At 44.0% G+C, this 25056-nt stretch overlaps 1 protein-coding gene across 5 annotated transcripts in view; it reads left to right on the forward strand.

The window, feature by feature from the left end:
* The first annotated feature begins 1094 nt into the window (after positions 1-1094).
* rilpl1 (Rab interacting lysosomal protein-like 1) overlaps positions 1095-25056 on the forward strand; it is a 52635-nt gene continuing 28673 nt past the window's right edge. Inside the window, exons 1-2 of one of the 5 annotated variants that reach the window (XM_043692642.2) lie at positions 1095-1903; positions 23227-23377. In XM_043692642.2, coding sequence (XP_043548577.2) covers positions 1616-1903; positions 23227-23377 — 439 coding nt within the window. In that variant the 5' untranslated portion in view covers positions 1095-1615. Of the gene's footprint in view, positions 1904-14024; positions 14134-23226; positions 23378-25056 lie in introns of those variants that run through there. The other 4 variants (XM_043692641.2, XM_043692644.2, XM_043692643.2 and 1 more) reach the window with 4 other exon arrangements.

Here is a 25056-nt window from a genome sequence, read left to right on the forward strand (position 1 = left end):
CCTTTCTATTCCTCTGATCAAAATGGATAACCTCACACTTATCAACATTAAACTCCATTTGTCAAATTTTGGTCCACTCACCTCACCTATCCATATCCATTAAAAAAATTTATTTCTTCATTGCAATTTACTTTCCCATATATTTTATCATCATCTGCAAATTTAGCTACAGTACATTTTATCCCTGGATCAAATCAATACAGACATTTAGACTGTAAATAATTGGGGCTGAAGACCAAACCATGTGACACTCCACTAGTTGCATCTTGCCAAGCCGAAAAGACCTATTTATCTCCACTGTCTGCTTGCTGTTGGTTGCCAATCCTCTATCCAAGCTAATAAATTTCTCCTAACCCCTCTGATCTTACTTTGTATGTTAACCTTTTGTGCAGCATCTTATCAAATGCCTTCTGGAAATCCAAATATATTAAAATCTACAGGATCCCCATTACTCATCTTACTTGCTACATCTTTGAAAAACTCCAACAAATTAATCAAAATGCCTTATGCCCAAAAAGCCATGCTGACTCTGATGGATTGTATTTGGACTTTCTTACTTCTTCAATAATAGATTCTAACATCTATTAATGATGCATCTTAAGTGAACTACTCCGTAATTTCCTACTTCCTGCCTCCCTTTTCGAATAAGGGCATTCAGCTCTTTTGTCCATCTTAGGACAAAATGAGGACAGGAGCTGAAAGGCCATGAGAGTACCTCAACTGAGCATCATTGAGTAGGTTATTCCTTTGCAAATGCTAATTGATAGCACCACTCAGGGTCTCTTCTACCAATATGCATAGTCACTAATGAAAATTTTATTTTATGAATAGAATTGTGTGTTCAGTCTAATAAGTTCCACTTTTGTCAGTCTCTCCAAGTGCATTGCATACAAGGACTTTAAATAGTGCAGGTCACCCAATGGTGCACAGTGTGATGTTGTTTGCTGTTTGTCTCACAACTCTTTGTTCATAAATTGATGTTCCTGCTGTAGAGAGTGTTGCTGCCTTGGCGATCGTTATCGCTGTGGCACTTAATCCATTTCTATTTCTGGGGACTAGTGAAGTCTTGGAACTGATTGATGGTTGTTCTGTGCTCCAGCATCTGCAGTTCGCTTTAAATGACCAGAGAAGTGGTTTGCAGTTTACTGAGTTCTTGTTACTTCCAATCCTTACAGAAACATTTCAAAAACCTTCATGTTCTCCCTGAGGCAGTGTGTCGGGAGTTTAATTCCTGGAGGGTGGAGAAGGAGTAGCTAATTCCAAGCAGGCAGCTTGTTGCTCTCTGGTGGTGAGCTGTGTTTTCCTGGGATCCTCTTTCCGCTGGCTGGAAGCTTGGGAGAAGTATGCAGCCCCTCCCGTATCCGGGGGTGGGGGCAGGCTCATGCGCAAAGCTAGCTCAGACTCACTCGGCCTGGCGATGTCTGTTTCCAGGGCACTTTATCGGAATTTCAGGCAGGATGTTCCCAGGGAAGTCCTAGTCCAGGGAGAGAACTGTTTGGAGAAGAAAGACTAAACAACAACAGGGAGAGGAAGGCTTCTTTTCCAAGTTTCGATGCAGGAAGGTTAGGAAAAGGCGAGCAGACAAAGGGGGTTTAGGAGGCTGGGGAGACACACCATGGAGAGAGCGGTGTCAGCACTCGACAAGACCGCCACCGAGCTCTCGGTGATGGATGTCTACGACATTGCGGCGGTGGTCGGCCAGGAATTTGAGCGCATCATCGACGTATTCGGCTGCGAGGCGATCGCCAAACTGATGCCGAAAGTGGTGCGGGTTCTGGAGATGCTCGAGGTGTTGGTGAGCCGCAACCACATGAACCCAGAGATTGACGAACTGCGCCTGGAGTTGGACCGGCTGAGGGTGGAGAGGATGGACCGCATCGAGAAGGAGAGGAAACACCAGCAGGTCAGAGCCCGCGGGGGGAGGGAGAGATAAATACAGTACTGCTGTTTCCAAAACACGCTGCCTCTGATGGAAACCCTCCAGGGAGTGAGTCTGAGCAACCAGCTAGCTTCAGGCTGAACCGACCACAACAAAGCTGGCTTTGCTAAAACTCCTTACTTCACTCTTTCCGAGTAACAGTCTGGTGGAAGGCGATTGTAGATGTTCATTTTTTCGTTTAAATTTACAAATGGAATGTTCTCAGGAACAGGAGCCACTAGATCAGTTACCCAGTCTAATCTCTCTTTTTTTCAATATCTCACTCATCCCTGTCTCTAATATCACACACTCTCCTTCGCTCCCCACACAGTCTAATCACACTCACTCCTTCCTGTCCTCCTCATACTTGCTCTCCTCTGTTCTGTTCCCACTCGATCTCCTCCATCACTCCCCAAAGCGTTGACTATACCACAGTCTAAGTCCACTCTGTCCCCCTCTCCACACTCTGTGTAATCCACCACCTCTAATCACACTCCCCCACAAGGTTTCATATTCCTCTCCCTTGAGATTTCAACATTTAGTCTGCTCTGTTTGTGAAGAATGTTTTCCTGAACCTCCACTCTAATTTCCAGTATGCACTCCTATAATTTAAAAGGTTTTAAGTGACGTAAATAGAAATTTTAAAAATACAAAATATGCAAGGGAATTCTAGCAAAATAGCCATTTGTTAAATTCTTTCACAGAAAGAGGGCATTGCTGGCGAGGTCTATATTTATTGCCACCCCTAAATGCTCAGAGGGCAGGTCATAGAGGTGTACAGCATGGAAACAGACCCTTCAGTCCAACCTGTCCATGCTGACCAGATATCCCAACCCAATCTAGTCCCACCTGCCAGCACCCGGCCCATATCCCTCCAAACCCTTCCTATTCATATACCCTTTTAAATGCTGCAATTGTATTAGCCTCCTCCATCACTTCCTCTGGCAGCTCATTCCATATACGTACCACCCTCTGCATGAAAATGTTGCCCCTTAGGTTCCTTTTATATCTTTCCCCTCTCATCCTAAACCTATGCCCTCTAGTTCTGGACTCCCCCACGCAGGGAAGAGACTTTGTCTGTTTACCCTATCCATGCCCCTCATGTTTTTATAAACATCTATAAGGTCACCTCTCAGCCTCCGACGCTCCAGGGAAAACAGCCCTCTTCAACCTCTCCCTATAGCTCATGAGAATCACTGTGGATCTGGCTTCATGTGTAGGACACAACAGGTAAAGATAGCAATTTCTTTCCCCTCGGAACATTAGTAAATCAAATGGGTTTTTCTGACAATGGATTCATGGTCATCATTAGACTCTTAATTCCAGATTTTTATTGATTTCAAATTCCAACATTTGCTGTTGTGGGATTCAAACCTAGGTCCCCCGAATGTTACCTGGGTCTCTGGATTAACAGTCCAGTGATAATACCACCAAATCATCACCTCTTTCTATGATACTGGAATGGATGAAAAATAATTTACTGTTTAAATTATGATCACTGATTGTGAGGTTTTGTTTAAGTTAATTCACAAGATGTAGGTGTCATTGACTGGAGCAGCCTTTATTGCCCATCCTCCCTAACTGCCCTGGGCAAGGTGGTGGTGAACTGCTGTTTTGAATTTACTGCTGTCCATTTGGTGTGAATATACCCACATGTTGTTAGGGAGGATGCTCCAGGATATTGATCCAGTGACAAGGAAGCAGCAGCATCAGGATGATGTGTGGTTTGGTGGGGAATTTGCGAATGGTGTTTCCCCATGAATCTGCTGCCTGTATCCTTTAGATTAGATTAGATTAGATTACTTACAGCGTGGAAACAGGCCCTTCTGCCCAACAAGTCCACACCGACCCTCCGAATAGCAACCTACCCAGACCCATTCCCCTACATTTACCCCTTCACCTAACACTACAGGCAATTAGCATGGCCAATTTACCTAACCTGCACATTTTTTTTGGACTGTGGGAGGAAACTGGAGCACCCGGAGGAAACCCACGCAGACACTGGGAGAATGAGCAAACTCCACACAGACAGTTGCCTGAGGCGGGAATTGAACCCGGGTCTCTGGCGCTGTGAGGCAGCAGTGCTAACCACTGTGCCACAGTGCCACCCACTAGGTGGTAGAGATTGCTGATTTGGACTATTCGGTTAAAGGAATCTTGGTGCATTTGCACAGTGCATTTTGGAGATGGTACACATTATGGCCACTGTGTGTTGCTGGGGAAGGGAATGAATATTGCGTGCTGCTAAAGGAGTCTGACTGTGTGCACCTTGAACCTGGTACACACTGCTGCCACTGACTGGCTGTCCAACATCCTCTACACTCAATCAAGTTATGTTTTGGCATGGTGGTGTCAAGCTTCTTGAGTATTCTTGGAGCTGTACCCATCCAGGCAAGTGGGGAGTACTCCATCACACTTGTGACTTGTGTCTCGTAGATGGTGGACAGGCTGTGGGGAGACAAGAGCAATATTTCTGCAAGGCTGCTGGAAAGCAGTGCATGGGGATTGGTATGCTGGAAAGCAGTGCATGGGGATTGGTATGCTGACGCGTGGTTTTTGCTTCTAGAAGCTGTACCGTTCATGGGACTCTGGAGTCTGTGCAGCAGAGAACAAATTAGAGAAAATGTTAGACAGAAAATAGGTTATTTATTGCAGAACTTTTAACTTCTGACCTGCTTTTGTATCCTCAGTATTTACATGGGTAATCCAGCTCAGTTTCTGGTCAGTGGGTGATTGTAATGCCATTGAATCTCAATGGGCAATGGATGGATTCTCTCTTGTTGATAGACATTGCTAAGCACTTGCATGGCATAAATATTACATGTTAACTTATCATTCCAAGCTAAGAGACACCTGTACAGTTTTCCACATTGCTAGGTGGATACCAGTGTTGCAACTGTATTGGAATAGCTTGACTCATGGTGCAGCCAGTTCACAACTATGGTTGGAATGCAGTCAGTACACAGTGTTTTCAATGACCCTTCAACAGATCTAATGTGAGGTCTTTGACCTGGAATGTTGACTTAGTGTCTCCATCTCCACAGGTATTGCCAGATCAGATGAATATTTCCAGCATTTTCTGTTCACCTTTCCTCTCTGGAAGTTGTTGGTTGCTTTGAGCTCTAGTTTAATGACTGTCAGTTTCCTGAGTAGCTATAAATTATTTTGAGAATTTGATGGTGAGTGATAGCAAGCTATTCAGTCATTGATGGATAGCATTATAGAGAAATCTGATTCAGCCTTCATTCAATGTGATCACACATGCACACAATCGTTACAGGGTCCCATGGAAATTAAAATTACAGTGGAGTCCTTGAGAAGTGTGTCAATATTCATGGGGGTCAATGAAAACACCTACAGTGTTTCTTACTTATGTAATGACTTTGTGAAAGAAAATCCCTCCAGGGCAATTTTTAATATATATCATCTTTCATGGAGGGCTGTGACCAGTGGAGTGCCACAAGGATCAGTGCTGGGTCCACTACTTTTCGTCATTTACGTGAATGATTTGGATGTGAGCATAAGAGGTATAGTTAGTAAGTTTGCAGATGACACCAACGTTGGAAGTGTAGGGGAAAGCAAAGGTTACTTTAGATTACAACGGGATCTTGATCAGATAAGCTAATGGGCTGAGGACTGGCAGATGGCATTTAATTTAGATAAATGTAAGGTGCTGCATTTTGGGAAAGCAAATCTTAGCAGGACTTATATGCTTAATGGTAAGGTCTTAGGGAGTATTGCTGAACAAAGAAACCATGGAGTGCAGGTTCATAGCTCCTTGAAAGTGGAGTCGCAGCTAGATAGGATAGTGAAGAAGGTGTTTGGTATGCTTTCCTTTATTGGTCAGTGTATTGAGTACAAGAGTTGGGAGGTCATGTTGTGGCTGTACAGGACATTGGTTAGGCCACTGTTGGAATATTGCGTACGATTCTGGTCTGTTCTATTGGAAGGATGTTGTGAAACTTGAAAGGGTTCAGAAAAGATTTACAAGGATGTTGCCAGGGTTGGAGGATTTGAGCTATAGGGAGAGGCTGAACAGACTGGGGCTGTTTTCCCTGGAGCGTCAGAGGCTGAGGGGTGACCCGAGAGGTTTATAAAATCATGAGGGGCATGGTTCGGATAAATAGACAAAGTCTTTTCCCTGTGGTCGGGGTGTCCAGAACTAGAGGGCATAGATTTAGGGTGAGAGGGGAAAAAATTTAAAAGGTACCTAAGGGGCAGCTTTTTCATGCAGTGGGTGGTACTTGTATGGAATGAGCTGCCAGAAAAAGTGGTGGAGACTGGTAGAATTGCAGCATTTAAAAGGCATCTGGATGGGTATATGAATAGAAAGGGTTTAGAACATAGAACATAGAACATAGAAGAATACAGCGCAGTACAGGCCCTTGGGCCCTCGATGTTGCACCGATCCAAGCCCACCTAAACTACACTAACCCACTATCCTCCATATACCTATCCAATGCCCTCTTAAATGCCCATAAAGAGGGAGAGTCCACCACTGTTACTGGCAGGGCATTCCATGAACTAACGACTCGCTGAGTGAAGAACCTACCCCTAACATCAGTCCTATATCTACCCCCCCTTAATTTAAAGCTATGCCCCCTTGTAATACCCGACTCAATACGCGGGAAAAGGTTCATACTGTCGACCCTATCTAACCCCCTAATCATCTTGTACACCTCAATCAAGTCACCCCTAAACCTTCTTTTCTCTAGTGAAAACAGCCCCAAGTGCCTCAGTCTTTCCTCATACGATTTTCCTTTCATACCAGGCAACATCCTGGTAAACCTCCTCTGCACCCGTTCCAATGCCTCCACATCCTTCCTATAGTATGGCGACCAAAACTGCACACAATATTCCAGATGCGGCCGTACCAGAGTCTTATACAACTGCATCATGACCTCAGGACTCCGGAACTCAATTCCTCTACCAATAAAAGCCAGTACGCCATATGCCTTCCTCACCGCACTATTTACCTGGGTGGCAACTTTCAGAGATCTGTGTACATGGACACCAAGATCCCTCTGCTCATCCACACTACCAAGTATCCGACCATTAGCCCAGTACCCCATCTTTTTGTTATTCTTCCCAAAGTGAATCACCTCGCACTTAGCTACATTGAATTCCATCTGCCACCTTTCTGCCCAGCTCTGCAGCTTCTCTATATCCTGCTGTAACCTGCCACATGCTTCCTCACTGTCAACAACTCCTCCGACTTTCGTGTCATCCGCAAACTTGCTCACCCAACCTTCTAACCCCTCTTCCAGGTCATTTATAAAAATGACAAACAGCAATGGTCCCAAAACAGATCCTTGCGGAACACCACTAGTGACGGCACTCCATGAAGAAACTTTGCCATCAACTACTACCCTCTGTCTTCTTCCATCCAGCCTTGATGTTAATTCTGTTTCTTTTTGTATTGATGTTCTTAGGTTTGGAGGGATATGGGCCAGGTGCTGGCAGGTGGGACTAGATTGGGTTGGGATATTGGGTTGGACTGACGGGTCTGTTTCCATGCTGTATATCTCTATGACTCAATGAAATTAGTGAATCAGATCAGCTTTTATTTTAATCAAAGAAAATTTCTTGGTCACTATTACTGAGACTGGCTTTCGATTCTGAACTATTAAAATAAATTTTAAAGCGTAGGACTGTGGAAGGAATTATTGCAGTTTAGAAAACAAGTTCTTGCAACTCAATGAAAGTTATGTTTATACTGCTGCTTTGTAAGAAGATGGAGGAAGGAGTCATAAAATACTCTGTACCCTGTATTGGGATATTTGTGCTGAGTGTCATTGGTTGAGCAGCAAGCTGCTGATTGTTCAGTGCAGTTGTGACCAGTTGTGGATTCTGGAAATCATCAGCCTGATGATAGCTGTCTGGCTCCTGCTTGACTGTTTCATTAGTTCCAGAGAGTCTTTGGACTTGATGTTAATTCTGTTTCTTTTTGTATTGATGTTCTTAGGCCGACTGAGTTTCTCCAGTATATTCTGTTTTTATTTCAGATTTTCAGCATCTGCAGTATTTTGCTTTTGTTTGATGTATTGGAATAACCAGTCCTTCAGAAGAAACACTTTGGTAACCATTAGTGTAGTTTGTAAGAATCTTGTGTTTGAAACTCGATTGTTCAATTGAAATATTCTTGTGTAAAACAAAATCCTCAAGGTCACTCATGGTGAAAGCAAAATTTTGGCGTTAGGTTTGGTATTTCCGGGAGTATTAACAAGAGGATAAATGCGAGCAGTATTGGAGACTAATTCCGTTGATTGTGGATTGTGATGCGTCTGTGGATTATAAAAACTGTCATTAGTAAAGCTTTGCTGATACAGATTTAGTCCTTTTGAACTCATCTGGTTGAAACTGGTCGTGAGAAATTTGGCCTGCTGGAGAAAACAGCCTCACACAAGAAACAAATAGTGTAGCATCAGAAGCATTGCTTTGGCTTTCTGCGGCATAAATAAAGTGGTAATTATGGTCTTTCATACAAAAAGCAAGTGACCCCTACCACTACTTCTCCCCTCAGATGCAGTTTAGTGTGCCTGTCGTTGTAACTGTTCTTATTTAGGAAACCCAGTTTCCGGTGAGTGGGGATATCGTCTGAAAATCCATTCAACGTTTAGAAAAGAAATTTCCACTGGGCATATTACAGTTATCTATCCAGGATTACTCAAAAAGATCTGTAGACTCCTGGGGGTACATTGAGAATCTGCAGGACAGTTGCTGTCAAAGTGCTTGCTGAAGACCCAGCCTTGAGATGGATGGGGGAACTATGGTCTGAACTATGCAGAGATGTGCTTATGTAAGACTGGAGAGGGCTGCAGAGCGCGACTGACTCTGACTCTGGGCAAAGCAGTGTCTTGGCTGGCACTGCTTGGATGGCACAGACATAGAGGTGTACCGAAAGTGCCTGGAAGGTCACCATGTCGTCCCACAATTACCGAAGGAGTCAGAACCTGATGAATTCAGCCTTCTTCATGGTGGTGGGGTTTGGGGTGTAAATATTTAAGTTCGATATACTTATTCTGAAAGGGTGGCAGCACACAGGTTTACCCAGGAAGCTACATTCCACAATATAAAGGTCTGCTCCACAATTAACATTAATGTACTTGAAATGGGATTCTAAAAAGAAAGTGATTTGAGTAGCAGAAACAGGAATGCTATTTTAATACACTGGGACTAGAAGGAGGGCATTTAGCTCCAAAAGACTGTTTCTTCATTTGGTCCACTTTTGGCTGATCCATATTTGGTTCTATGTTTTCTTGATTGTTTGATCTCAACAAAAAATATCAGTTGAATTCAGCTGTGAGAAATTGTTGTTGCTGTTTGAGGAATCTAAAACATGGATGCACAGTTTCTCGATAAGGAGCTGATTGTTTAGGATTGTGATGAGAAATTAGAGTTAACTTTTCAGTCCAGTGACCCTTCTTCAGAAATTGCTTCACTGGACTTCAAACATTAAGTCTGTTTTCTCTTCACAGATGCTGCTGGGTTTCTGCAGCAATTTCTGTTTTTCTTTCCGGTTTCCAGCATCTGCAGTTCTTTGCTTTTCTTTCAGAGATATTCCTTGATTTAAAAGGTTGGTAGTTGGCAGGTCTGTATTCTCTGGTTGAACACTTTTAAGACGAGGAGAGACCTTGGCCTTGGAATCAAGGGATAATGGGAAGTTGTTGGGAAGGTGTTGATGTCCTAGAACACCCATGTTAGGACTGAATGGCAGAGCAGGCTTGTCATTCCTCCTCCTTCCCATTCAATTAGCTTGTAAGTGCCAATTGATCCCAGTTTCAATAGCATTTTGGAGAAAGATTTCTGCTCCCCGCGCCCCCCTAAAAAGAAAAGACAGAACTTATAAAGTTAATTATAGGGCCCTGGGTAGTGTTGTTGAACAGAGAGATCTAGGAGTTCAGGTATGTAATTGGGATGACATGTTGAGGTTGTACAGAATGTTGGCGAGGCCATTTTTTTGGAGTAATGTGTACAGTTCTGGTCCCCTGCTATAGGAAGGATATTATTAAATTGGAGAGGGCTCAGTAGTGATGTTGCTGGGACTGAAAGGTTTGTGTAATAAAAAAAAGGCTGAATAGGCTGGGACCTTTTTCACTGGGCCAAAGGAGGTGGAGGGGTGACCTTTAAAGAGGTTTGTAAAATGATTCTGGGCATAGATAAGGTGAATGGCAAAGGTCTTTTCTCCAGGGTGAGAGAGTTCAAACCAAGAGGACACATTTTTAAGGGAAGAGGAGAAAGGTTTAAAAGAGACCTAAGGAGCAAGTCTCTCACTCACTCTCACACGCTCTCTCACAATGATTCACATGTGGGATGAAGTGCCAGAAGTGGTAGGTGCAGGTACAGTTGCACCATTTAGAAGATATTTGGACAGGTACATGAGTAGGAAGACTTTAGAGGGATATGGACCAAACACAGGCAAGTGGGTCTAGTTTGGTTTGGGAAGCTTGATTGGCATGGATGAGTTGGACTGGAGGGACTGTTTGCATTCTGAATAACGCTGTAACATCTCCCCTGAATAATATAAATGCATTTTATGGTTTTGCCCCTTGTCTGAATTTTTCCAAAGCAGGGACAGGATAGACACTATCAAATAAGGCTGTATTTGTAGCCAGTCCCACTATTAGGTAGAGTTCTTTTTGCAGAGGTGCAACATTGGAGTTTTCCTTTAAAACTCATAGAAATGTGCCATTTATCAAACAAATCACCAAATCCTAGGTTTGGTGTGCAAGTAATGACAATGCCTTCCACTAATATATGGATTCTAGTAAAATCAAGCATTCACGTTCTTCAACACATTATTTTGAATTGATTCCATATTGAGACTGGGCAACTACACTTCATGGTTGCTACCGTTTCGTTGCCATTAGTAATGATTTTACATTGGCCTTGAGTCTTTCTGCTTCTAATGGTCAGGACACACCTGGACAATTTTCCGGTTGCCAGGTAGCTGAGAGTGTTGGGGCTGTCGTGGAACATCTTGGCGAGGTGAGCAGCAAGGTCTGGAGCACAGTCTTCACTGCCAATGCCAGAATGTTGTCAGGGCCTATAGTTACTAAGTCTACTCCAAGTTTGTCTCATTTGGCATGGTGATAGCGCCACACAACACAATGGAGGGTACTGTCAGTCCTGAAGGCAGGACTTTGTCTCCACAAGGACTGTGCAATGGTCACTCTTACTGATCCTGTTATGGACAGTTGTTTCTGCAGGTGGCAAATTGGTAAGGATGAAGTCGGGTATGTTTTTCTGTCTTGTTGGTTCCCTCACCACCTGCTGCAGATATCCTTTAACTCAGTCAGTATTGGTGCTGCTGAGCCATTCTTGATGGACATTCAAGTTACCCGTCCAGTGTACATTCTCCATCTTTGCTACCATCATTGCTTCCTCCAGGTTGTTTATATGATACCCAGTGGAGGTGAGCTAGTATTCTGAAGGTCGAAAAGCATTGTGGGCAGATGTATTTCACCAATGAAGTTCACTGGCCAATAGGCCTCCAAGTTGATAGAAATGACACAACAGAGATGGGCCAATGGCATAATTCTCCTATTGTTAAATTCCACGTGTCACCTACGAACTGAGTTCCTCTGACCCAATCAACAAATTCTGTTTTTTATTTCTCCCTCATGTACTTAATCTAGATTCTGCTTAAATATTTGAATACTATTCACTACTCGTGATGTAATTTTCACATTCTTGCCTCTATTGATGTAAACTTTATCTTTTGTCAGATGAACAAATAGACTTTTTTATCTGGAATAGGGCCTAGTAACTAAGCAGTAAATCTTCGCAAAGCCCTCCACCTCCACATAGGGAGAGACAGTGAGCCTGAAGTGGAGCTTGTATCAGTCAGCAGCAAAACTATTATACATAATTAGCACCTTAAGAATGAACACATCTTATTTAGATCATCATCATCACATTCTCCAAACCCTCCAAAAGTGACTCATAATGAATTGTTTTGAACTGATTTGATTTTATTTGTTCAGGGGAAGTGGGAATCTCTGGCTCAGCCAGTATATATTGCCCATTCCTAATTACCATGGAGAAGGTGGTGCTGAGCTGTTGCCTTGAACCGCTGCAGTCCATGTGATGGAGGGACACCCACTGTACTCTTCGAAAGGAGTTTCAGAATATTGACCCGACAACACATGAAGGAAAAGCAAGTACTTCCAAGTCAGGATGATGAGTGGCTTGGAAGGGAGCTGGCAGGGGTTACTGTTCCTGTGTATCTATTGCCCTTGTCCTTCTGAATGGTGGTTGTTATAGGTTTGAAGAGGAGCTGTCAGAGGAGCATTGCTGAGTTGCTGCACTACATCTTATCGATGGTACATTGCTGAGCCTAGGACACTACTTTGAGGAATCTCTTGCAAAAATGTCCTCGAGCTGAGATGACTGCCCTCCAATAACCACAACCATCTTCCTTTGTGCTTGGTATGACTTGAAACAGCAGCAAGCTTTTCCCTATTTACCAATAACTCCAGTTTTGCTGGGCTCCTTGACACTACACTCTGTCAGATGTTGCTTTGATGTCAAGGACAGTCTCACTCACCTCACTTTCTTTGTTCATGTGTAGACCAAGGCTGTAATGAGGTCAGGAAAAGAATAATCTTGGTGGAACCCAAGCTCATTGTCAATGACATTAAATACTATTGCCTATGACCCTTCCATCACTTCGAGACTAGACGTTAATTGACTGGATTGAATACGGAGAAAGTGAGGACTGCAGATGCTGGAGACCAGAGCTGAAACTGTGTTGCTGGAAAAGCGCAGCAGGTCAGGCAGCATCCAAGGAGCAGGAGAATCGACGTTTCGGGCATGAGCCCTCCTTCAGGATTGAATATGACCTGCTTTTCATGGACAGGACGTATCTCGGAAGTTTTCTTCACTGCTGAATAGATGCCACTTTTGTAGCTGTACTGGAACAATTTATCTAGGGGCTTGGCTAGTTTTGAAGAATACGTCTTCAGTACTATTGTCAGTGGGTTATCAGAGTCAAGATCAGAGAGATGCTGGAAAGCACAGCAGGTCAGGCAGCATCTGAGAAGCAGGAAAATCCACGTTTTAGGCAGGAGCCCTTTATCAGGAAGGGCTTTCGCCTCGTGTGTTATCAGGGCCTATAGCCATTTATTGATAATAAATGGCATGAACCGAATGGGTGAAGCTGGCATCTGTGATGCTGGGGATCTCAGGAGGAGACTGAAATAGATCATCCACTTGGCATTTATGGCTGGATGTAAATGCTTCAGCTTTGTCTTTTGCATAGAGTTTTAAAAAAATCAATTGTGGGATGTGAGCTTTGCTGGCTGGCCAGCATTTATTCTCCGTCCCTAGTTGTCCTTGAGAAAGTCGTGGTGAGCTGCCACCTTGAACCTGTGCAATCCACCTGGTCTGATATGCTGGTCTTTGCCCACCATTGAGGATGGTAATATTCGTGCTGCCCTCCATCTCCTGTTAGATACATTGAACTGTATCATTCTCAAGTGGAATGCCAAGTCTGCTTCACTGGCTGAGTTCTTAGAATGAAATGCTGCAGTAAGTACAGAGAGTGTCTCCCACTGAACCCCACTCTGCCTATACACACTCTCCCTCAGTATTGCTTCCCTCGACACTGCAGTGTGCCCTCAGTACTGTTCCATTCCTCAACCTCTGACCATGCAGTAACCCCTCCTCATTACTCCTGTTGACAGTGCAGTACACTCTGAATACTCAGGTGTTGACCTAGATTTTGCATTCAAATCCCTCAAATGGGGCTTGAAAATCTCCAGCCTCTGATTTGGAGGCTGGTGTGATCCTCATTGAACCAGAGTTGACTCACCATGTGCTGAAAGTTATCTGATGAGAAGAGAGTCTGGCAAAGAAGAGAGTGTATGGAAAGTTACAATCAAAAGCTGCTGAGTTAGTTTTAATGACTGGAGTTTTTGGTGTAATTTTAGCAGAATGCAAGTCCCAGGCCCACTTTAAACATGATTGCATGTTTGGTTGTGAGCCGTTATCATGGGATGATGTATGCACCAAAACAACTGGCAGCAGTTCCGGGAGTGTGCCAGCTCCTAAAATAACCTTTGGCTGAAATAATCGTTAATGGGTTACTGTATAAACATCCAACGACAGCAAACAAAAAAAATACAAGCATGGACTGCTTTCTAAACGGTGAGAAAATTCATAAAGCCAAAGTACAAAGGGATCTGGGAGTGCGAGTCGAGGACTCTCTAAAGGTAAGCATGCAGGTTGAGTCCGTGATTAAGAAAGCGAATGCAATGTTGTCATTTATCTCAGGGTTGGAATATAAAGCAGCGATGTGCTACTGAGACTTTATAAAGCTCTGGTTAGGCCCAATTTGGAGTACTGTGTCCAGTTTTGGTCCCCACACCTCAGGAAGGACATACTGGCAATGGAGCGTGTCCAGCGGAGATTCACACAGATGATCCCTGGAATGGTAGGTCTAACATATGAGGAACGGCTGAGGATACTGGGATTGTATTCATTGGAGTTTAGAAGATTAAGGGGAGATCTAATAGAAACTTACAAGATAATACATGGCTTGGAGAGGGTGGACGCTAGGAAATTGTTTCCGTTAGGCGAGGAGACTAGGACCCGTGGACACCGCCTTAGAATTAGAGGGGGTAAATTCAGAACAGAAATGCGGAGACATTTCTTCAGCCAGAGAGTGGTGGGCCTGTGGAATTCATTGCCATGGAGTGCAGTGGAGGCTGAGACGCTAAATGTCTTCAAGGCAGAAATTGATAAATTCTTGATGTCACAAGGAATTAAGGGCTACGGGGAGAATGCGGGTAAGTGGAGTTGAAATGCCCATCAGCCATGATTAAATGGCAGAGTGGACTTGATGGGCCGAATGGCCTTACTTCCACTCCTATGTCTTATGGTCTTATGATGACCTGGACACCAGAAAGGCTTCTTTTCTTGCAAATCTCCAAAGGATTTAGAAACACCCACATTTTGAACTTGTGTGTTGCTGTGATCCAGACATACAGGAGCTTATCTATACACTATTATTAACCTTTACTGAGTGAGAAATTTCTTGAAGGGTGTGGTTGGGTAACTGGCTGTCCTCTTGGATCAGGTCAGTCTCATGTTCATAACACTGATTTTAAAACTGCCAAGTGCATCTGAATTTCTAATTACCATATGCAGCAGCTCCTGTTGATTTGCTTTCATTTTCATATCACTGTTAATTGTAAAACTCAGTAGCAATACAAATTTACCATGCTGCGGTTGCTCGTGTGCAAAATGACTAATTGATTTGAAGTGGTGGCAGTCAGTGTCATCGTTGTTTGATTTACAAGTGTTGGGGAGTTTGAGAATCTCTGTAAAGGTCTTGAATTTGTGAGCAATAATCTACTTTTGTAGTGTTGACAAATTGCAGATCGTAAGCATTGGGATCAGTAATTGCACTTCCTGCTTCAGTGGACACACATTTTTGACATTATCATTCCAATGTTATTTTATTTTTCTTTTGTTCATTGGTACTTGTCCATGATTTCTGTATAGGGATCTCTGAAGGCTATGACCCTCCACTACCATCATCCCTTCCCACACTCACTGAATACCACCTCCCATTGAGCTTTTCACCATTCACTAGATGGCAGAGGAACATCTAATGATGGACAGTTAAAGTCTGTCCCACATTCCTCACTTCATCTTGTATCTTGTGATCTGCAAGGAGAAAGTGAGGACTGCAGATGCTGGAGATCACAGCTAAAAATGTGTTGCTGGAAAAGCGCAGCAGGTCAGGCAGCATCCAAGGAGCAGGAGAATCGATGTTTCAGGCTTATGCCCGAAACGTCGATTCTCCTGTTCCTTGGATGCTGCCTGACCTGCTGCGCTTTTCCAGCAACACATTTTCAGCTCTTGTGATCTGCAAATAATAACTTGCAGGGAGTAGGTAGTAACAACTGGAAATTGATCTCCAATCCTTTCCGACTAACGAAACTAAAAAAAAACCAAAGAACCGCAGATGCGGGGAATGAGAAACAAACTCAGAAGTGAGTGGAAAAATTCAGATCTGACAGCATCTGTAGAGAGAAAGCAGAGTTTTTTTATTGGTGAAAATATACTTTATTCATGAAAATCTTTTTGAAACATGTGCCATGAATGAAGCAGTTCTACTTACGGAGAACAAATTAAGCCTTGATGGTCACCATTTTCTATATTTACAAATAACCTCTTGGCATTTAGCCGAGGCGTCAGCAGGGCCCAATTACTGAATGGACACTCATAATGCTTTGGCAGAAGAACTTTACACGATGGTCTTTCCCCACTGGGTCTTGGTGGCAACTGCCCCAAGCTTTAGCGCGTCCCTCAGCATTTAGTCCTGGACCTTGGAATGGGACAGTTGGCAGCACTCAGTTGAGGTTAACTCCTTCAACTGGAAGACCAACAAGTTTCAGGCAAACCAAAGAACGTCTTTCACCGAGTTGGTGGTCCTCCAGGCGCAGTTGATGTATGTGCTGGTGTGCATTCTAGGGAACAGACTGTAGGTTAGAGTCCTATGTCACGGAGCTGCTTGGGACGAACCTCGACAAACACCACTACACTCCTCTCCAGACTTCCTTTGCATAGGCACATTCCAGAAGGAGGTGTGTGACAGTCTCGTCCCCTTCACTGCCACTTCAAAGGCAGCGTGTGGAGGCACAGAGAGTCCGGGCATGCATAAAGGATCTCTTTCTCACCACCAGCCAAGCCATGTCTTGCTGCTTGTTTGAAAGTTCTGGTGATGAGTCGTTTTGCCAAATGACTTTGACAGTGTTCCCAGGGAGCCAATGGACAGGATCCACCCACTCAGGGTCTCAAGGACACTATGTGCTAACCACTTCCTGAGGGACTTGTGGCCAAAGGTGTTTTCCTTCACATTTCTCCATGAAGGACAGGTGATATGGAATGATCCAACTACTTGAAACGTTCCGCAGCAACGAGGCCAGACCCATCCGTCGCAACACTGGGGACAGGTAGAACCTCAGTATGTCGTGATACTTGGTGTTTGCGTACCGGGGATCTGCACACAGATTGATACAGTGCACACCAGGGTGAGGGTAGCATTGGGTGTGTTTTTCCCTCTTTGCCCAGATCTTTATACATGATGTTCCTTTGAATATGGTCCATTTTCGATCTCCACATGAGGTGGAAGGTGTCACCGGTGCCTGCAGTGACGCAGGTTTGGGGAATAGGCCAGACCTGTGCCACGTATTCCTGATGAAACGTCGATTTTTCCTACTACTCTGATGCTGCCTGACCTGCTGTGCTTTTCCAGCACCACTCTGATCTAAACCCACGTACAACAACACTGAGAGCACCTCACCTCACACTTGATGGCCAGGTTTTTGCCCACAATGGAGAGCGACCGGTGCTCCCATCTGCCCAATGTCTGCCTCACTTCAGTGATTACATTCCTCCCAAGACTTGGTGCACACCCCAGCCCCTTTAAACTAAATACCCATCACCTTCAGGTGGTCTGTCTGACAGTGAAGGGGATGAAGGATTGGTCGGCTCAGTTTCCAAAGGGTATGGCCCCGCTCTTGCCTTGATGCACCTTGGCTCCTGTGGCCTGTTCAAATTGGTCACAGATGTTCATGACTTTGTGCACTGATAGCAGATTCGAGCAGAAAATGGCAATGTCATCCATGGACAGGGAGGCCTTAACCTGTAGGCCACTGCTGCCAGGAATAGTCACTTCTCTCAGGCTCACATTCTCCTTGATGGACTCAGCAAAAGGCTCTATACAACATATAAATAAGGCAGGTGAGAGGGAGCAGCCCTGCATGATTCCAGATCTGATTGGAACGCTTTCAGATTCCCACCCACTGATTGAAACTGTTCCTTTAACAAGGTTAGGTTGTCCTTGGCGTTTTTCAGAGAGGTTGTAAATGACACAGGTTCCAAACAAACCTGAGGTTGGATGGATTTTAGGGACAATTTGTTTACAGCTAACAGATACTGTCTCAGGCAGAAGGCCTTCAAGTTTAAAAATAAAGCACTTATATAATGAAAGGGGAGTGACCAGTTCTAGCAGCTCAGCTATTGGTTTAGTTTTAATGTAGCAGTGTGTATGTAGTGAAGAAAGGCTGCTAGACCCTCTCTGTCTCTGACTTCTCTCCTGTAAGAACTTATTTGATATTTCCTTTCTGTGCCAAGGGGTGTTGATGGGATTGTTGCAAGTATTTTAAAACAACATCATTAAGTTGAGATGGCTTATTGGGTTTTTGGATAGGATAATTTATTTGGTACAGAGGAGCCTTGATCACCCAAACGAAATGGGAGGGCACTGTTTCATTCAGTTAATTGATTATTCAGTTAATTGATTCAATGCCTCTCTACTGGGGCTTGGGGTTTTCTGTTAAGTCCGCTCCCTGTTCAGGAGACGAGGCAGCAAAACCTCGTCTCCTGGCCAACACTGACCCCTCACCCACCGTGCGCTCCCGCCCTCATACCCACCTCCCCCTCCAATACTGCCCTACTCCTTGCCTGCCCCACAACCCTGTCCGCCCCCGCCCTGTCTCCGGGGCAGCCGGACTGAACACCAACAACAAGACTGCTGAGGTGCTACGTTTTTTGGGGGGGGGTGAGACACACATACACACAACTTTTTACTGCATGTTTGACAGGTTGCACTTTTCAGTGTTGGAGAGATTATCTGGGGAAGGGGGGGTTTACGGTATGCCCCTTTGTAGGACTCCTGGGAAGGTTTGTGGTGAGAGTGAGGGCGGGAGGTCAGTCATTTGGAGACGGTGCCTGGGCTCCCATCAGTCCAGGAGCACTTCAGTAAGCCAAGCTCACTTTTAAGTGCTGTAAACAAAAGACGCAATCAGTGTTGGAAACATGTCTTTGATGTAATGATGTTTCTATCTGGATCTCAAGATCTCCTTCGGATAATCTGATATTTGGATAATCGAGGTTCCTCTGTATTCTGTTTTCTGTTCTTTGTGTTTCTTTCAGTAATCTTGGAAATAAGTTTTTTTTTTAAACTAAGTAGTTGGACCAGCTCATTCTCTCCTGGAATATCCACTGTACACCTGTTTAAAGTCAAATAGCAAAGTTAGGATCTGGGCTACCTTCTTGAAATGTTTTGAAGGTGTCTGGCCTGGTCCATAATAATTGCACTAACAATCTTGGTGTAGAGCAGTCAGATCTGATTGCAGATTCCCTCCCCAAAGCCCATTTTGGAGAGAACATCTCTCATGTAGGTGTGCGATATCCTGTTGAAGGCTTTCTCCTGGTCCAGGCTGACGAGGCAAGTTTCATCCTCTCCCATCCTGCACATAGTCTATCATATTCCTGAGGACCGTGAGACTGAGTGATCTTCCTGTTTGGTATAGCACAGGTTTGGTCTCGGTGAATCACTGATCCCAGGGTAGACCTGACCATGTTTCACGTTCAGTGACGCTTCTTCAGTACTGATAGTAGGTAGGAAATGATAGTGTGGGGGAGGGGTAAAGAGTAAACGATAGGTGGAGATGCAGCTCAGAGAGAAAAATGGTTGGGTCAACAAAGGAATGGATAAAGGGGTAAAAACAATGACTGCAGATGCTGGAAACCAGATTCTGGATTAGTGGTGCTGGAAGAGCACAGCAGTTCAGGCAGCATCCAAGGAGCTTCGAAATCGATGTTTCGGTCAAAAGCCGAAACGTCGATTTCAAAGCTCTTTGGATGCTGCCTGAACTGCTGTGCTCTTCCAGCACCACAAATCCAGAAGGAATAGATAAAGGTCAGTCTGTGAGAGTGAATAGCTGTAATGAGGACGATTAGTGGCTGACAATGGGTTGTGTGTGGTAGCAGCCCATGTAATGACAACGCCCAGTGTGCAGGGGGTTAGGATAAGGATATGGGAGAAGTTGCTCAAGCCTTAAAATTGTTGAACTCAATACGGAGTCCAGAAGGCTGCAGAGTTCTCAAATGAAAGATGATTTGCTCTTCTTTCAGCTTGCTCTGAGCTTCACTGGAACACTGCAACAAGCCCAAGACAGAGATGTTGGCCAGGGAACAGGCTGGTGTGTTGAAATGGCAGGCAACCAGAAGCTCAGGGTAATTTTTGAAGACAGAACATAGATGTTTTGCAAAGTGATCGTCCAGTCTGCACTGTCTCCTGAATGTTTTCCTATCTGTAATGAGTTCTGAGGAAGGATCACTGCACCTGAAACGTTAGCTCTGCTTTCTCTCCACAGAGGCTGCCAGGCCTTCTGAATTTTTCTATCAATTTCTGATTTTGTTTCTGATTATCAAAACTAGTTCAGGATAATTCTTGCAGTACTTACCATTTTAATGTTTTCCCAGCCAGAAATAGCTCCAGCTCTTTGGGCTGCAGGGAATTTGGTGAAATCATTATTGATTGGTCAACCTCACAGCCTGTTGCAGAGTACCAAGGCTGATTGCATTTCACCCAATGCCATGTTGATGCACTCAATCCCACAGTAGTCTCAGGACTGCGATCAGATCCAGAATGCTGACTGATTCCTCTGTGTTTTGACTGAGCCAGGCAACAGGAATACTTAGGAAGATTAGGAAGTTCTAATCTCAACTGTATTTCAGAATAGCTGAGAGCCATGTTGCAATTACTGCCACGACCATCACCAATACAAAGTATCAAATTATCTTCAGTTAATGGGTAATGTAGTGCACCTTCCCTTTATGTTGACAGGTTTCAGATTTGATTCTTGTCCCATGTATTAAGTAGGACCAATGGAAGGTAACTAAGTTAAAGGTAAAGTTGCCGCAGTCCCAGCTGACCAAAGGGATACTCTCATTATTGAGAGATGTGCGGGTCTCTACGCCTCAGGGGAGTGGCGAAGTTGAAAAGGCAGGACCTTCATGGTGACCTCAGTCAGTACGAGAATTGAACCTGTGCTGTTGGAGTTGCTCTGCATCGCAAACCAGCCTTCCAGGCAACTGAGCTAGCCAAAATGGTGTACTTAGAATTAATGTGACTTGTGGTTAGACATTATCAAATTTTCCCAGAAAATGGGTGTTGCTAGACAAACGCCAGATATTGAGCCATTCTTGCTTCTTTTCTTATCCTGAGAATATAAGCATCACATCAGTGAGCCTGATGTCAGTGGTAGGGAAGCTGCTGGAGAAGATACTGAGGGATAGGATCTATTCACATTTGGAAGAAAATTGGCTTATCAGTGATAGGCAGCATGGTTTTGTGCAGGGGAGGTCTTGTCTTAATAATTTAATAGAACCCTTTGAGCAAGTGACAAAGTTAATGGAAGAGAGAAGGGCTGTAGATCTCATATACATAAATTTCAGTAAGGCGTTTGACAAGGTTCCCCATGGTAGGCTGACGGAGAAAGTGAAGTTACATGGGGTCCAGGGTGTACTAGCTAAGTGGATAAAGAATTGGCTGGGCAACAGGAGGCAGAGAGTAGTAGAGGAAGTGAGTTTCTCAAAATGGAGAACTGTGACCAGGTTGTTCCACAGGGATCTGTGCTAGAACCACTGTTGTTTGTGATATACATAAATGATCTGGAGGAATGTATAGGTGGTCTGAATCGCAAGTTTGCAGATGACACCAAGATTGGTGGCGTAGCAGATAGTGAAAGGGACTCTTAGAGAATGCATCAGAATATAGATAGATTGGCGAGTTGGACGGAGAAATGGCAGATGAAGTTCAATCCAGGAAAATGCGAGGTGATGCATTTTGGAAGATCCGATTCAAGACCGAACTATATGGTAAATGGAAAAGCCCTGGGGAAAACAGACGTACAGAGAGATCTGAGTGTTCAGGTCCATTGTACCCTGAAGGTGGCAACACAGGTCGATCGAATGGTCAAGAAGGCATAGGGCATGCTTTCCTTCATCGGACGGGGCATTGAGTACAAGAGTTTGGCAGGTCATGTTACAGTTGTATAGGACTTTGATTTGGCCGAATTTGGAGTACTGCATACAGTTCTGGTCCCCACATTACCAAAAGGATGTGGATGCTTTGGAGCGGGGGCAGAGGAGGTTCACCAGGATGTTGCCTGGTATGGAGGGCACTAACTATGAATAGAGGTTGAGTAGATTAGGATTATTTTCATTAGAAAGATGGAGTTTGAGGGGGGACTTGATTTAGGTCTCCAAAATCATAAGTAGTATAGACAGGGTGGATAGCAAGAAGCTTTTTCCCAGAGTAGGGGCCTCAAGTACTCGGAGTCCCGAGTTCAAGGTGAGAGGGGAAAGGTTTGAGGGAAATATAGGTGGAAAGCTCTTTATGCAGAGGTTGGTGGGTGCCTGGAACGTTTTGCCAGCGAAGGTGGTAGAGGCTGGCACGATAGTGTCATTTAACATGTATCTAGACAGATACATGAATGGGCAGGGAGCAAAGGGACACAGACCCTTGGAAATAGGGGACAGGCTTAGATAGAGGATCCAGATTGGCGCTGGCTTGAGGGTCTGAAGGGCTTGTTCGTGTGCTGTAATTTTCTTTGTTCTTTATTCTTTGTCAGTGGTGAAACCAGCACAATCCAGGTTGTCCTTGAGACAGTGGAGTGAGCACTGTGCCCCCCCCCCAAAGACACTGAATGGCACTATATCGCTCAAGCAGGCGGTACTGGTCATGTTCCCATGTGCCTGCTTCCTTCCTCTTCCTATGCAGTAGAGTTTGGAAAGAAGTAACCACACTCCTCATGAAGGAAGACAGTGATGAATGTCTACCAGAACAAGAGAGATGAAAAGGAGAGCTATAGGATCATGAGACTGTTTCAAAGACTAAGTCTCTTCTTCTTTGCAACCCCAAGGGATCAAGGCAGGAATGATGTGGCCAATTTTGGAGAAGCCTTGGATCAGTACGGTGAAGAACAGGTACACTTAGCTGGATTTACCTGTTCTTGTCATTTTTCTGTAAGGATACTTGAACAGTGACCCAAAACTCCTCCTATTAGAACATTTAGAACAATGGGACAGTGGTTGAGATGAGTTAAGGTGAAGCATAAATAGTGGCTTACACCACTTTGACTCTCTGTAACTGCAATAAACAGCTGGTCTCTGGATTCTGATCATCTGTGCCATGAGAATAGCTATTAATTTTGTGCATTATTGTTGTTATTATTTATTATTAATATTTAGAGAATGACAATGTCCGAAATTGATAAAATTGTTGATCAAGTTCTTAAGTAATAAAACTTTCCCTTCTCTACTTCCTCCAGAACATGAATTGTCAGTAATTCCGAAGAGCACACTATATTTTTCCTGAAATGCAATGGAGCAACTAATGTATAGGCCAGCTTCCTATGTGTGCACGTATGTGTGAGAGGTGGGGAGGCAGGGTCACAGGAACAGGGTCCTATGATCTTTCTAATTCGACTATCTTTGATCAGGAGCTCGTGCTGGTCGAGGACGTGTGGAGAGGGGAGGCTCAGGATTTACTCACTCAGATCGCAAAACTCCAAGAGGAAAACAAACAGCTGACGATGAACCTTTCTCACAAAGATATAAGCCTGACTGAAGAAGAAATCCTGAAACAGGAAGGTAAAAACAACAAGAAGTTTTCTGAGTCAGTTTGCTTGAAACAACTGTTTCCCTCACCCTGTATGGACTAATAATGAAGGAATGCCTAGAACTAAAAGAGCGGAATTAATTTGAGTAAACATGGCTATGTGTTTGCTATTGAAATGATATACATGCAGTACTAGTGCATCCAAATGTAAGGTGGTTAGAAAAACATTCAGAAGCAAAATGCAAAACCTTTTACATGAGCAGTTAAGAGTTGGAATGTGCTACCTGATAGATTCAATAGCAGCCTTTAAAAGGGGAACTTGATAAATACTTGAAGGAGAACAATAATTGAGAGTTCTGAGGAAAGAGCAGAGACTAACTGGATTGCTCTTTGAAAGAGCCAATGCACACTCAATGGGCCAAATGGTCTCTTATGTTGTGGCACTCACTAATTCTAACTAAGAGAATTAGACATTGAAGGGTGGAAACCAAAATGTATTTTCAGGCTGACAGGACAATGAGACCAGTGGCATCAGTGAATAATATATTTTAATTCCCCTGTTCAGGTGCCCTGAACAACTTCGCTGACTTTTGCACTGCATGTGAGAGTGGTGTTGTGTTTATTTTACTTGATTAATATTCCAGAGAATGCAAGATCAAATTCACCACGGCAGTTAAAGAATTTGAGCCTTCATCTCTATCTAGAGAATTGCTGTGTTCTGTTCCTTCTTGTCTAAAACTTTATTTTCCTCGAATTGACCATTTGTCTCTTTGACGATATCCCACGTGTATCCCACCCAAGTTGAATCAGGAGGACTGGCCCAGAGGTGCATGTGCTTCCTACCAGGATTGAATCCCACATGGACAGCGAGGCCACAATACATCCAAGCTGTTCCAATTCTTGGCTATTGGACAGTTCTCTCTCAACGAACGATGGAAAATAGAAGGATAATAATTCAACATTGATAACAGCCCTCTTTGTTGCCCCTTCTGTGATTTGTCACACTGCTTCTCTCTCTTCTGTCTCCCTTACCAACTGTGCAAACCATGTTCCTTCTTGGGTGAATCATGACCTTCTGCAATTTAACACGTGGAAAATCCAAGGCCATTGTTTTCAGTCACCACAACAATCTCTGTTTCCTTGTATCGCCTAATTCTGCCTCTGTGTCAGCTGACTGCTGTTGAAATATCTTATCCCTGGGTTTGTTACTGCTAGACTCACCTATTCAAGAGTGCTCCTTACTCGGCTCCCAGCTTCCACCTTCAATAAAATTCAACTCAACCAGCACTCTGCTGGCCATGTTAGAACTGCACAAAGTCTTTGTTCACTGTCTGACTTGGGCTCCTGATTAGGTAACAACTTAATTTTTAAACTTCTCATCCTTGTCTTTAAATCACTTATAGTCTCATCCCTCCCTATCTCTTTAGCCTCCTCCAATACCTCAATATTTCTCCAGCTGTGGCCTCATATGCATCCTTTACTCCCGTTATTTTACCATTGGCAGCTTTGTCTCCATCTGTAAACTCTGGCATTCCCTCCACCTTTAAGACACTCTTTAAAACTTTCCTCTTTGTCTATACTTTTAGATATCTTTATAATTATTTCTCATTATTTAGCCATGGTTTGGTTGGCCGCACTCTCATTTCTGAATCAGAAGTCACACTGTTGATTGATGTTGGTACTGAAGGAGGCTCCTGGGTAGTCCCTCATA

Source organism: Chiloscyllium plagiosum, unplaced genomic scaffold, assembly GCF_037043375.1.
Source record: "Chiloscyllium plagiosum isolate Xiang-an unplaced genomic scaffold, Cpla_swu_hap1 HiC_scaffold_24, whole genome shotgun sequence".
Classification (NCBI taxonomy): domain Eukaryota; kingdom Metazoa; phylum Chordata; class Chondrichthyes; order Orectolobiformes; family Hemiscylliidae; genus Chiloscyllium; species Chiloscyllium plagiosum.